General features: G+C 36.4%; 1 protein-coding gene across 2 annotated transcripts in view; it reads left to right on the forward strand.

Moving 5' to 3' along the window:
* ttll5 (tubulin tyrosine ligase-like family, member 5) overlaps positions 1–13547 on the forward strand; it is a 120975-nt gene that overhangs the window by 50225 nt on the left and 57203 nt on the right. For both annotated transcript variants that reach the window (XM_082143407.1, XM_082143408.1), the window contains exons 16-21: positions 262–363; positions 526–617; positions 3333–3395; positions 4858–4878; positions 5038–5165; positions 7047–7209. In XM_082143407.1, coding sequence (XP_081999533.1) covers positions 262–363; positions 526–617; positions 3333–3395; positions 4858–4878; positions 5038–5165; positions 7047–7209 — 569 coding nt within the window. The remainder of the gene's footprint in view (positions 1–261; positions 364–525; positions 618–3332; positions 3396–4857; positions 4879–5037; positions 5166–7046; positions 7210–13547) is intronic.

A 13547-nucleotide genomic window follows, 5' to 3' on the forward strand; every position in this document is an offset into this window, starting at 1 on the left:
TATTTCAGTATCGATATGTGTCGAAAAATCTATATTTTTGACAACACTAGATTGCACTAGGTTATTATTTCAGATGTCTTTTTAAAAGACTACAACTGAAAAATGTATATTATAAAATTCAACCCGCCGAAGTGGCTAGTAGGAGTGACTGCGTTACACACCACCTCTGATATCCACCCGCATGTGGCGGGTAGTAGTAGTAATACAGATGATGTGTTAGATGTGTAATATATTTTTGTAATAATTCCCTCTGATCCTCAGCGTCAGAGACCGCCATCCTCCAACAGTGGCGACCCAGAAGCTCCGAGAGAGAAACCCAGCATGAAGCAGGCGGAGAGCACTCTGGGCCTGACAGCAGAAGAGGTCAGCATCAAACCCTCACAGCCCACGGTGTTTCCATGACTTTAGCCAAGTGATGCCGCTGTCAGGAATGTGCAGATAGCAGGCTGATGCATGCGCACGCTTCTTGGCTGCTCCTCACATATTTGATATTGAACAGCTTGTTCTGATGTCTCTCCTGGACAGATGAAAGTTCTGCGGAGGGTACAGGAGGAATATGACAGGAGAGGCGGATTTGTTCGGATTTTTCCCACTCCGGACACCTGGGAACTTTACAGGTTAGAGAATGACGGGACAGAAAGAGAGACGGTTTGCATATCAGAAACTGTTGAGATGATTTAACTGAGGCCCAGAAATGGGCTCATCCTAAGCGACTCACAGAAGAGGAACAAAAGCAATTTGTTAAAGAGCAACTTTACAATTAGTTTACATTTGTAAACATCAGTTCTATAGGGTTAGGGATAGTTGCATTATGCAAAATGTACTGTTATTACTTTAGTAAGTGCGTGTAACGTGGACACTGTAAAATAAAGTGTTACCATGTTTGTTAATCAACAGTTAGTCAACTTTTACAAACACATTATTATAATCAGTATCTGTTAATATTATTTAACAATGAACAGTTGTGTTTGTATTAACTAATGTTAACAAAGATGAATAAATACTGCAACAAATGTAATACTCATTGTTTAGCTAATGCATTAACTAATGCTAACTAATGAACCTTATTGTAAAGTATTACCAAGATTACATTAATCCACAAACAAATGGCTTGAGAAATGCCTCGACTCATTCTCAGATTTAGATACGGTCTGTCTCTGCTCTAGTTTCTCCCAGCCGCACTGGAAGAGCAACACAGTGCCTCTGTTTACGGGGATTACTAAAACATTTGTGAATGGTAAAGTCTCTGATTGGTCACATGACTTTTGTGATACAATATCTAACCGATTTTAAACAAATAAACCAGTCGTCATCACCTGAGATTATAACAACTTTGCCAAACCACCTGCAACTGAGCATGAGCTGCAAAAGTGTGGCCAAGCTTGAGCCGGCTGACCCTAAATCAGACCCTGCAATCGTGTCTAACGAGTGAAAGCACACAGTGGTGTGTGAGGATGAGCAGTGCTGTCTGTACAGATCCTCAGCTGGAACCAGCTCATTAAACGAGAAGATCATGCCATCTATGATAAACCATCACACTCAGGGTTATTATAGTTCACTAAAACACCATAAACAAAGTTTTGTTACTTGAAATAAATATAATTTCTCATTTTCCTTAAGTTTAACTCGATGCAATAAAATAACAAAAAATGAAATAAAAATATGAATAAAAGCTATAATAGTATCTCAATGATAGTAAAATAAGACTGATCACACCTCACTAGTTCAGCAAAGCAAATAATGGGCCGCTGTCCTCATCTGAAGTGTTTTGTGTTGTCCGTGTAACGGCATGAGGCAGAGGGCATGACCTCTGTGACACTGCCTTACAGGAAGATCCACTCAATGCTCACGTTTAGTGGAGAAACACCCAGTGCTTGATCTGAGTTAACAGACTTGAGTTTGGTGTTTCAGTGCCAACATCATTCACTCATTCTTTTGAGAAAAAAACCTGAAGAAATAGACTTGAATGAGTTGTAAATGAAGATTATTGGAGTACGTTTTACATGAGAATACTATTCCAGTCTTTCTACTTAAAGATTTCGCATAGTTTCTTTGTAATTATTTGTAAAAATAGTTTCAAAGTAAATCCTACACCAATAGTTTTTTTCAGTGTAGAAAGGATGTTAGCATAAATGCCATTGAACACTAGAATGAAATGATATATAGGTGCACTATTACACCACTTACTTGTGATAGGAAACATCTGCGAGCAGATTAGGGGTTTACCTTATGTTAGATCACTCCAGATGTGCTTATACCAGGCCAATCAGTGCCAGCGTTAGTCTTTCTTCTCTGAGCTGGGAGGTTATGCATGAATATGTTAGATAGGCAAAGAAAATGAGATTCCAGCCATGCCAAGTCCCATCACTCATGCATGTGTTCTGCACTCCTGATTGGATCTGCCTGTTTAGTTCAGTCCTGGATCTGACATCATGAAATCTGGTGCTTTTAAGAAGTTAGTTATTTTAGTCATGTTTGAAGCATTTCTCCACTAATTAGTGTAATAAATAATTCAAAAAAGCAATTAAGATGTGAACACTCACAAATATTGAGTATTTTTACTATTTTACTATCATACAACTGAAGCAAGTTAATCAAAAGTGTTGCAAATGGAAGCAAACATGAACGCAGAGATTACAAGAGCAGGTTTGTTGAATATCTCTAAGAGCTTGTGTTGTTCCTTATCATCCTTATTTATCATTGACCCCAAGATGATGATGCTGAATCTCTTCGCATGAACACTTCTTTCTCATTGCCTAAAGACGCTTTGAACCGGCGCTCATGACCCGTAACGGATAGATAGTGTTGAAACAGCGTGACTGAAAGAGACATTTACCTCTTGAATAAACATTTACTTCACCCGAAATATATTGTTAAGTGACATAGGAAAATAGCTAAGGCTTTTTAAATGCTTGTTTGAGCTAGGTCTGGAAAAATGTTGTAAGTCATTTAATGTTCAGCACCTCATAATTTTGTAATTCACACCATTAGCCAGTTCGTGATGAAGCAACTAATTCTGGCTGCGTGAAGGCAAAGCATAGTATTGTTCCTAAAGCATGACCGATGCGCTCTTGTGGAGAGCCAGTTGGCCAAACAGTGGACCGAACACCATAAAGCATCTGACCAATCATTACGTGTGTCGGGTCATAAACATCCAGAGCTAACAGACTCATTTCTGCTTTTTACACAATTGAAAAGTGCAAGAAACATCTTGTTTGCATAAGACTCTGAAACGTCAGGACTGATTGTTTACCGCAGAATCGGTCAGGACTTGTTGTGTAATTAGTTTCTCTCTCTCTCTCTCTCTCTCTCTCTCTGTATCTCTCTTTCAGTGTTTATCTGGAATACAAGACATCTATGAACGCCATGTTGGCTAATAAACTTTTCCATGGAAGGTAAGCCTTTCTGCCGTGGTTGGAAAGATCATCATCTATTTAAGGAATTTTCAGCTTGAGTTTTTTTTTTTTTATATTTAATGTGATAAAGGCTTATATGTCTAAGATAAAATGTCTATATTTCTTAGAGGAGCCCTTACATAAGACTCCACTATGAACAATCCCTTACAGAATCTAAACTTTTTGCTCATTTTCTGTGTACTGTAAAAAAAAAAAATGTTTTTCGAACTTTTATAGGAGATAATACTCTTTTAGTCTTTCTACTTCAACACTGACTAGCAATTTCTGAGTAAAAATAGTTTCAAAGTAAATCCTAGCACTTTTTTTCCAGTGTACGGAGAGATATGGTATGTACTTCTGTAGAAAGCTTTTGAGTTTGATCAAATCAGCAGCTGTAATGTACCATCTTGCCCTCTTGACTGCATATATCTACATCTAGCAGTGCTTTTCTTAAGTACTTTAAACTCTGTTCGTCTGCTGGAAGAGTTGTCTTGTAGGTAAATGAATTAAATTAAATAGAAAAATGACAATCATTCAAATATCAGACATTTATCTGTGCAGACTCTATAAGCACATGGCTGTCTCACACTGCAATGACATTAATACCATTATTTAAAATACATTTATTTATTAATTCAATGAAAAAGAGACAATGGCATCTATGAACGCCATTTATTGGCTAATAAACGTTTCCATGGAAGGTAAGCCTTTCTGCCATGGTTGTTGATATTTAATGCGAGTATGTCATACAATGGCTTATATGCCCTGATAAAATGTCTATATTTCTTAGAGGAGCCCTTTAATAAGACTCCACTATGGCCAAATGTATGTGTGCTTTTCTCTAGAAGTTTTCAGAACATTAGTCTCTTTAACCCTCTGATGCCGTTCAGTCTTGTTTGACCAAAACATTTGACGTTTACGTTTTTTAAAATAAATTTTACTTCATCGGAATGGTACGTAACTTAGTAAAGGTTTTGGCACTTGCAAAAATATTCAAAAAGGTTAAACAGTCGTGAAAAAACTCACACTTGTATTGTTAACGGACAAAAATGAGCTTTTCCTCTAGTGGAAGCGTTTGGTACTGCGACCAAGCAACATCTCACTGAAAGCTCAGTTTTGGAGATATCAGCCTCAAATTTGGAACAAAACTTGTTTAGATTTATGGCTTTGATTTTCTGTTTTAGAGTAAAATGTGTTTTGGAAAATATATATTTCATATGAAAAAAAGTCTGCGCTCCAAAGCGTTAAAAGATTGATGACCGTTTAAGTTGGAAATTGAATTTTCAGGTTTACGCTCAAAAAGTGAATAAATAGATTATAGCTACTGCATAAACATAATTTAGTAACATAACAGAGAATATAATCGAACTAAAATATAATCATTTGATTGACCGACACGCACACAGTACCAGAGGGTTTAAAATGATTTGTTTAAGCTGATCTGTCGCTCTTTGTTTCTCAGATCTGTGACCTCCCGCTCAAGGTTAGTATCTGCAGTTTCAACCTCTGAATACACACACACACACACACACACACACACACACACACACACACACACACACACACACACACACACACACACACACACACACACACACACAAACTGCAGGAAAAACCAGGTTTGCCATGTTTCATTGCACAGGAACAGGGCGAATGATAATGTCCATCTGGTGGTGGGGGCCTTTTACACACTTCATGTGGTTCAGTACGAAAGGAAGCTTCTGACTCTGGAGGCGCGGAAGCGGAGGCGAAGAGGAAGAAGACGAGCAGGTGCGTGTGCATGATGAAAGCATTCGATGGGATTCGTTCTCTGAGTCGCAGGACTGTTCATGTACTGATTGAGATCTCCCACCTGAGCTGGTTATGAGCATTAACAAAAGACCATGTGCATGCAATGCTCACACTTTATATTAGGTGTCTTTAACTACTATAATAATAATACAAAATGTGTACAATGTACTTAATGTGTTGATGTTGTATTGCGAAACACTTGTGCTTCTACTGATGTGGATACAGGTCAGGTTTGGACAGGTTTAATGGCATGAGTAGGTCAACAGTGTAATTATAGATGTAATTACAGAAATGAGTTACAGCTGTGATTACATGCAGGCATTTTTTCAATATAAGTACAGTTTAAAAACATTTACACTAAATGATTCAATTAAATGCTTGTACATACAGTAGTAGTTAAAGACACTTTAGATAAAGTGGGACTGACACGTTTTACTATGTCCAGTTTGAGAAGCTGAGATCCAGACTCAACATTTTGTTTAATTTGTTTACAAAAAATGTCCAGCATTTGATATACATAGATCACACCAGAATTCATTCATTTTTGGTTTGTTTTCTGTGACTTATCTCACATCTCAAATCACCATTCATTTTATGGTGGAAATAAAAAAAAAGTTAATACATTTTTCCAATTATATAGCTAGCATTTTCTAAATGCATACAATTAAATTATATTTTCTCACTTTTTGCATTATTTGACAAATTACAGCTAGATTAAAATAAAAAAATAAAAACTGTTCATAGGTGATATTTACCTTTATTTTACTTTATTTTCTTCACGTCTCATATTTCATCCCAAACTCTGACACTAATGTCTGCTTGGTATGTACATTACCTTTTGATAAAATGTTTAATTATAGTATTAAAACATTTAGTTTAAATTGTTAAAATATTGGATTTTTTTTGGGATAGTTTTAATTTTGTAATCTAATACTTTGTTTAAATTGTAAAATCTACATTAAGACAGTAAATGAAAGTGATGAAAGCATGTTTAAAAATATTTATTGTGACCTTGAAAAAATCAGATCTTTTAGTTTAAGTTAACCTCAACAAGCATATCAAGCAAGTCTGTCTGTCTGTGATCTGACTGATCAAAGTTTGGTCGAAGTACAGCCTCTGGACCAATTTTGGGTTGACATTGTTAAGTTTGTGACATCATAACTTTTGAACAAAGATGAATATAAGAATTTGCTTCAGTCATTTCTGTACGGATCGGTCCAAAGATCATCTGAGACAATTTTCCTAAGAATTGGACAAAATTTCTCCAGGAGGAGTAGTGAAAAACCCCGGAATATTGTTCTTTTCAAAATGACAAGTATTGTAAGTCTTAATCTAGAACTGAGGGTTCAAACGTTATACCCATTTGAAATTTTGATTTGGCGCTATAGTTTTAGTCGTAGTGACCCCAAAATTGGTCAGATTGCTATTCATTACCTTCACTACAAGTGTGCCAAATTTCATCATTTTCCTATGTACTGTTGCCATTGATTCCCATTAAGGAGGAATAATCGTGTCCTTAACGTGACCAGGCCTTAAATCTTAAAATCCATAAATAAAGTGCACCAGACAGCATAACAGGATACGCTTTAGTCAACCTTTAACATTAATACTACTAAAACATTACAATAAACTATAAATAAATTAATGCACATTCCAAAACCAATCAGATTGTTGAAAATTTGCATGCATGTTCATCCCTCTAAATGAGAAAAAGTCACTCAATATTAAGGAAAACATCAGAGGATAACCAGCATTTCTTTAAGCTTTAAGCTTCTGAGCAGATGTTAGCTCACCACCTCAGTGAAAACTAGTCCTGATACTGATGATAGCTCATTTTAAATATGTGATGTGTGTTTTCAGGCCTCAAACCCTCTCAGTCCCCTCACATCAGTGAGGATGAGGACGGGCTGGAGGAAGAGACCGAGCTGAAGTCATCTCACACACACTCAAACCCTGCGCTGGAACAACGCTCACAACCCAGAGTCAATCTGCTCCACATTCTCCAGCAGGGGTGGGACCTCAGGTCAGTGTGGACACACAGAATTATGGGTAATCAGTCGGCCCCTTACAGAATCTAAACTTTTTGCTCATTTTCTGTGCACTATAAAAAATAAACCTTTTTAAATAGTTGTAAATAAAGCAAAGATTATAGGAGAAAATACTCTTTTAGTCTTTCTACTTCAAAATTTACTAGCAATTTCTGAGTAAAAATTGTTTCAAAGTAAATCCTAGCACTTTTTTTCCAGTGTATGGAGAGATATGGTGTGTATTTCTGTAGAAAGCTTTTGAGTTTGATCAAATCAGCAGCTGTAATGTACCATCTTGCCCTCTTGACTGCATATACAGTCGTGCCCAGAATTAATCATACCCCTGATAAATATGATAAAAAATGGCTGTAAAAAATAAATCTGCATCGTTTATCCTTTTGATCTTTCATTAAAAAAATTGGCAAAATCCTAACCTTTCATTTAAGTAAAAGAATTGAAAGTGGGGGGGAAATCACATTATAAAATAAATGTTTTTCTCCAAAACACATTGGCCACAATTATTCATACCCTTTTATTAAATACGTTCTTGCAATCTCCTTTTGCCAAGATAACAGCTCTGAGTCTTCTCCTATAATGCCTGATGAGTTTGGGGAACACCTGACCAGAGTTCACAGATCATTCCTTCATACAGAATCTCTCCAGATCCTGCAGATTCCCAGATCCATGTTAGCGCTTCTTCTCTTCAGTTCACTCCACTCATCAGGTCAGGGAACTGGGACGGTCATGCCAGAAGCTTCATTTTGTGCTCTGTAATTTTGTGCTCCGTTGATTTTGATGTTTGTTTTGGATCGTTGTCCTGATGGAAGATCCAACCACGGCCCATTAGAAGATTTCTAGCAGAAGCCGTCAGGTTTTGATTTTTTATCTGTTGATATTTGATAGAATCCACAATGCCATGTATCTGAATAAGAAGTCCAGGACCTCCAGCAGAAAAATAGGCCCACAACATATAAGATCCAATGGTATATTAAATTGTACACATGGGGTACTTTTTATCCTTGTGTGCACCAAACCCATCTAGCGTGTTTGCTGCCAAAAAGCTATTTTTTTAGTTTCATCTGACCACAGATCCCTGAGCCGTTTGAAGTTCCAGTCGTGTCTGACAACTGAATATGCTGGAGTTTGTTCTTGGATGAGCGAGGAGCATTTTTCTTGAAACCCTCCCAAACAACATGTGGTGATGTAGGGGTTGTTATATATATTTTTTTAATAGGCTTTCTGACCCCAAGACTCAAGTAATCTCTGCAATTCTCCATCTGGGATCCTTGAAGAGTCTTTGGCCACTCAAACTTTCATCCTCACCATCCATTAAGACAATATAGACACACGTCCTCTTCCTGGCAGATTCGTCACATCTTTAGTTGATTGGAACTTCTTAAATATTGCCCTGGTGGTCAAAATGGGGATTTTCAATTCTTTAGCTATTTTCTTACAGCTCTTTCTATTTTGTGAAGCTCAACAATCTTTTGATGCACATCAGAACTATTTTCTTTGGTTTTACTCATTGTGATGGATGATTCAGGGAATTTGGCCTTTGTGCTTCCTCATATTTAAACTCCTGTGAAACAAGCAGTCAGCTGGACAATTTCATGCTCCTAGTCACCCTGATGTGATAAAAAAGGGTAAATATTAATGGGAATATACTTCAGAGAAATTTTATTCATAAAAAATTCTAGGGGTATGAATAATTGTGGCCAACGTGTTTTGGAGAAAAGCATTTATTTTATAATGTGATTTCCCCCCAATTTTCAATTATTTTACTTCAATGAAAGGTTAGATTTTTGCCAATTTTTGGAATAAAAGATCAAAAGGATAAATGATGCAGATTTATTTTTTACTGCCATTTTTTATCATATTTACCAGGGGTATGATTAATTCTGGGCACGACTGTATCTACATTTAGCAGTGCTTTTCTTAAGTACTTTAAACTCTGTTCGTCTGCTGGAAGAGTTGTCTTGTAGGTAAATGAATTAAATTAAATAGAAAAATGACAATCATTCAAATATCAGACATTTCAGAAGAGTATCTGTGCAGACTCTATAACTCTATTTAAAATACATTTATTTATTAATTCAATGAAAAAGAGACAATGTACATCAATAAACATCTAAATAAATCTAAATGTACCCAAGTTTGCCAAAAGGTTAATTTTCATCAGCAAAAGCTGATGTTATTCAATACAGCACTGCAAAAACATGTTCTTCCTCAGTTTATTTTGTCTAAACATATAAACCTTTTTAAAGCAAGATACATTTATTTAAGAACCAAAATGACAAGAAATGACTAGAAATTAAGTTTCCTAAGTTTTCGCTTAAAGGGATACTTCACCCAAAAATTTGCCCATGATCTACTCGCCCTCAAGTCATCCTAGATGTATATGACATTCTTCCTTCAGACGAATACAATCAGAGTTATATTAACCTGTTAAGCTGCAACGCCACTTTTGAAAAATCCCCAGAAATGACATACCCAAACTGAAACAGATACAGTTCATGAACCCTTTGCACTAAAAGCACAAGTATGATCTCATTTGAAAGCTGACACCTGGTAGTTTATTGTAAATGTAGAATTAATTATTGTCATAATGAAAAAACATTTTTTAAATAGCTTCAAAGTTTTGTAAAGTTATTAGAAATTTGTTTTTATTAAACATATTCATGAAAATAAAATTGAAGTGGGCCCTGGAGCAATCTAGAAATGCACTGCAGCTAAAGCCATATGTGTGACCATGTTATATTTAAAATCTGAAAATGATAAGTCTAAAACTCTGTATTTAGTTAAATGTTTTTCAAGATCATGTCAAATTACTTTATTTTGGGCCTAGCTAGCATGTTAGCTTAGCACACCATCAATACACGACCATTTATGAGATTAAAACCATGTTTGTGCTACAAACGTACTTTATAACGCAAGTGGAGTGTTTTAAATAATCTTCTGTGATCTAATTTGGCTTCAGATAAAAAAAAAAATCAGACAGAAAATATATTTATAGAATTATGTACAATGATAAAGTCTATATCGATTAGCAATACATTATAAATATAATATATTATAAAAATACCTGGCATTGCTTGAAGAACACAGGCAAATCACATATCATTGCAATTATGTTTATTGTTTTCAAAACGTCTGTATCTGCATATTACAGCGATCTCTGTGTTAGCTTTGTGTGTAGCTGCTGCTATCAGTGACGTCCTTGAAGGTCACATGATTATGGCTCTTCTTCATGTTCCATATATGGAGTATTTTTGTGCATATAGCGCCCTCAGGCTATTGGTATGAATTGAAAACACAGCACATCTCAGTAAGAAGCGCTCATAATGATTACATCGACGCATTTGGGTATAAATTCAATAAATATTATTCCTGTCTATAGAAATATGATGTGAATCTATGAGAATATATCAATATTTCTCCAAGTCTGCACATTTTTGAGCTAAAAGTCCTGAGGAACGTTGTTTTGTATAGCACTGTCATGACAACAGCACGGAGTTTTTTTTTCTGAATGGACCAGCTGACGGTCATAATTCATATTAAAGGGATCGATGCATTTTTTCATTTCATAACTCCTGACACAAATTAAGACATAACTGTCACTATAAGTTTCTCAGAATACAATAGTGGTCAAATACTGAAACTTGAGTCTTATATCTTTTTAATGATGTATAGTTTGTCAAAGTATAACATTTAATCTGATAGTAACTTTGAACTAAATAAATAAAAAAACGCTTCAGTGCGCCGACGCACTGGTGAGGGTTAACAGGTTAAAACATGTCCTGGCTCTTCCAAGCCTTATAATGGCAGTGAATGGAGGATGGAAGTGCATCTATCCATCATAAAAGTGCATCTATCCATGATAAAAGTGCATCTATCCATGATAAAAGTGCATCTATCCATGATAAAAGTGCATCTATCATCATAAAAGTGCATCTATCCATGATAAAAGTGCATCTATCCATCATAAAAGTGCATCTATCCATCATAAAAGTGCATCTGTCCATCATAAAAGCGCATCTGTCCATCATAGTGCATCTATCCATCATAAAAGTGCATCTATCCATGATAAAAGTGCATCTATCCATCATAAAAGTGCATCTATCCATGATAAAAGTGCATCTATCCATCATAAAAGTGCATCTGTCCATCATAAAAGCGCATCTGTCCATCATAGTGCATCTATCATCATAAAAGTGCATCTATCCATGATAAAAGTGCATCTATCATCAAAAAAGTGCATCTATCCATCATAAAAGTGCATCTATCCATGATAAAAGTGCATCTATCCATGATAAAAGTGCATCTGTCCATCATAGTGCATCTATCCATTATAAAAGTGCATCTATCCATGATAAAAGTGCATCTGTCCATCATAGTGAATCTATCCATTATAAAAGTGCATCTATCATCATAAAAGTGCATCTATCCATCATAAAAGTGCATCTATCCATTAAAAAAGTGCATCTATCCATCATAAAAGTGCATCTATCCATGATAAAAGTGCATCTGTCCATCATAGTGAATCTATCCATTATAAAAGTGCATCTATCCATGATAAAAGTGCATCTGTCCATCATAGTGAATCTATCCATTATAAAAGTGCATCTATCCATGATAAAAGTGCATCTGTCCATCATAGTGCATCTATCATCATAAAAGTGCATCTATCCATGATAAAAGTGCATCTGTCCATCATAAAAGTGCATCTATCCATCATAAAAGTGCATCTATCCATGATAAAAGTGCATCTATCCATCATAAAAGTGCATCTATCCATCATAAAAGTGCATCTATCCATCATAAAAGTGCATCTATCCATGATAAAAGTGCATCTATCCATCATAAAAGTGCATCTATCCATCATAAAAGTGCTCCATACAGCTCCAGTGGGTTAATAAAGGTCTTCTGAAGTCCTACGCAAGTCGACTTACGCCACAAGAGTAACACTTGATGATGTGTGATGTAGATGTAGGATTAGCGTAAGTTTAGACGCCTCTCGCGGTTTAAACAAACAGGGCTGAGCAACAAACTCAAGCTCCTCCCACATTTCTCTGTAAAAATTCTGGTTTTAGACGTCTAATTCATGACTGCGCTTCTGCGTTCATCAATACGTCATGCGTCGGGTCAGAGGTCACTCTTCCACCGTAAATCGAAGCGTATGGCCGTATGTCGGAAGCTAGTTATTTTAGTCGATAAAGTTTATTTACAAAACACAATCAGTGCCTGAACTGTCAGCCGTGGCGTAGAAACCAGTCCGAAAACACAAGCACGTGTTTCTCATCATGTAAAACTCTGATTAAAGGGACAGTTCACTCAGAAATGATCATCATTTTCTCTCCTTCATGTCATTCCAAACCTGACTTTCTTTCTTCTGTGGAACATAGCAGAAGATATTTTGAAGAATGTTTGCAAATGTGTTTGGTTTCGACTGCATGGAGAAAAACAAGACCAAATATTCTCAAAATATATTTTATTTTCCAGAGAAGAAAAACATGAAGGTGACAAATTTCCTACTATTTGAATACAAACTATTCCTTTAAAAAATGGTCTGGTTATGGTTTCCGATTCATTTCAATTACACGATTCAGGAGTTAGTCATGTGTTTCAATCTCAATGAAGAGATTTTAAATCACACTCTGGTTTGCATCACACACACACACACACACACACACACACACACACACACACACTCATTTGCATCTGCTCGCCGTGGTGTCCTTTTCATCCAGCGCTACTTTCACTGACTCCTCACAGTGTAATTCACACAGGAACTGGATTCCTGCAACCCTGACCTCGCTCTTATTGGCCGCCTAATTGCTGGAGTCAGACTGTCTTTCCTTTGTTTAACATTTTGCAGGAGTCCTGGAAGCAGTTGAAACATATTCCCTCCCCCTTCACGTTATGCAATAGCCCTACAAAAATATTTAGACCTGCTCTTTTCATACGCTGACATTAATGAGTATTACATACTCCTGTCCAAAGTGCAATAAAGATTCCAGTTTCCTCTCGACTCGCAGTCCAAGAGCCTGAATTGTAATTTGAGCAAGGAATTATAATGACATGTCTGAGTTTGTAGAAATTCCTCTGCGCCTGCCAGGGCCGAGAAGGGACCGGGGCCGTTACAGTAAAGTATATCATTGTTTACGTGCGACGGATTTTTCCGAAACATTTCTTTTCCCTTTCGTCGCACTTTCCTTTCTTATCTCCTCGTCACTCGGAGCATGTAAATAGTTCATGGTTGTTGGAGCAGCGTTTCTTGTTGTTGTGTGTGCAGGAACATGTACAGCACAGCCATCCGTTCGCCACAACTCAACTA

The sequence above is a fragment of the Leuciscus leuciscus genome (assembly GCF_965113295.1).
Source record: "Leuciscus leuciscus genome assembly, chromosome: 17".
NCBI classification, from domain to species: domain Eukaryota; kingdom Metazoa; phylum Chordata; class Actinopteri; order Cypriniformes; family Leuciscidae; genus Leuciscus; species Leuciscus leuciscus.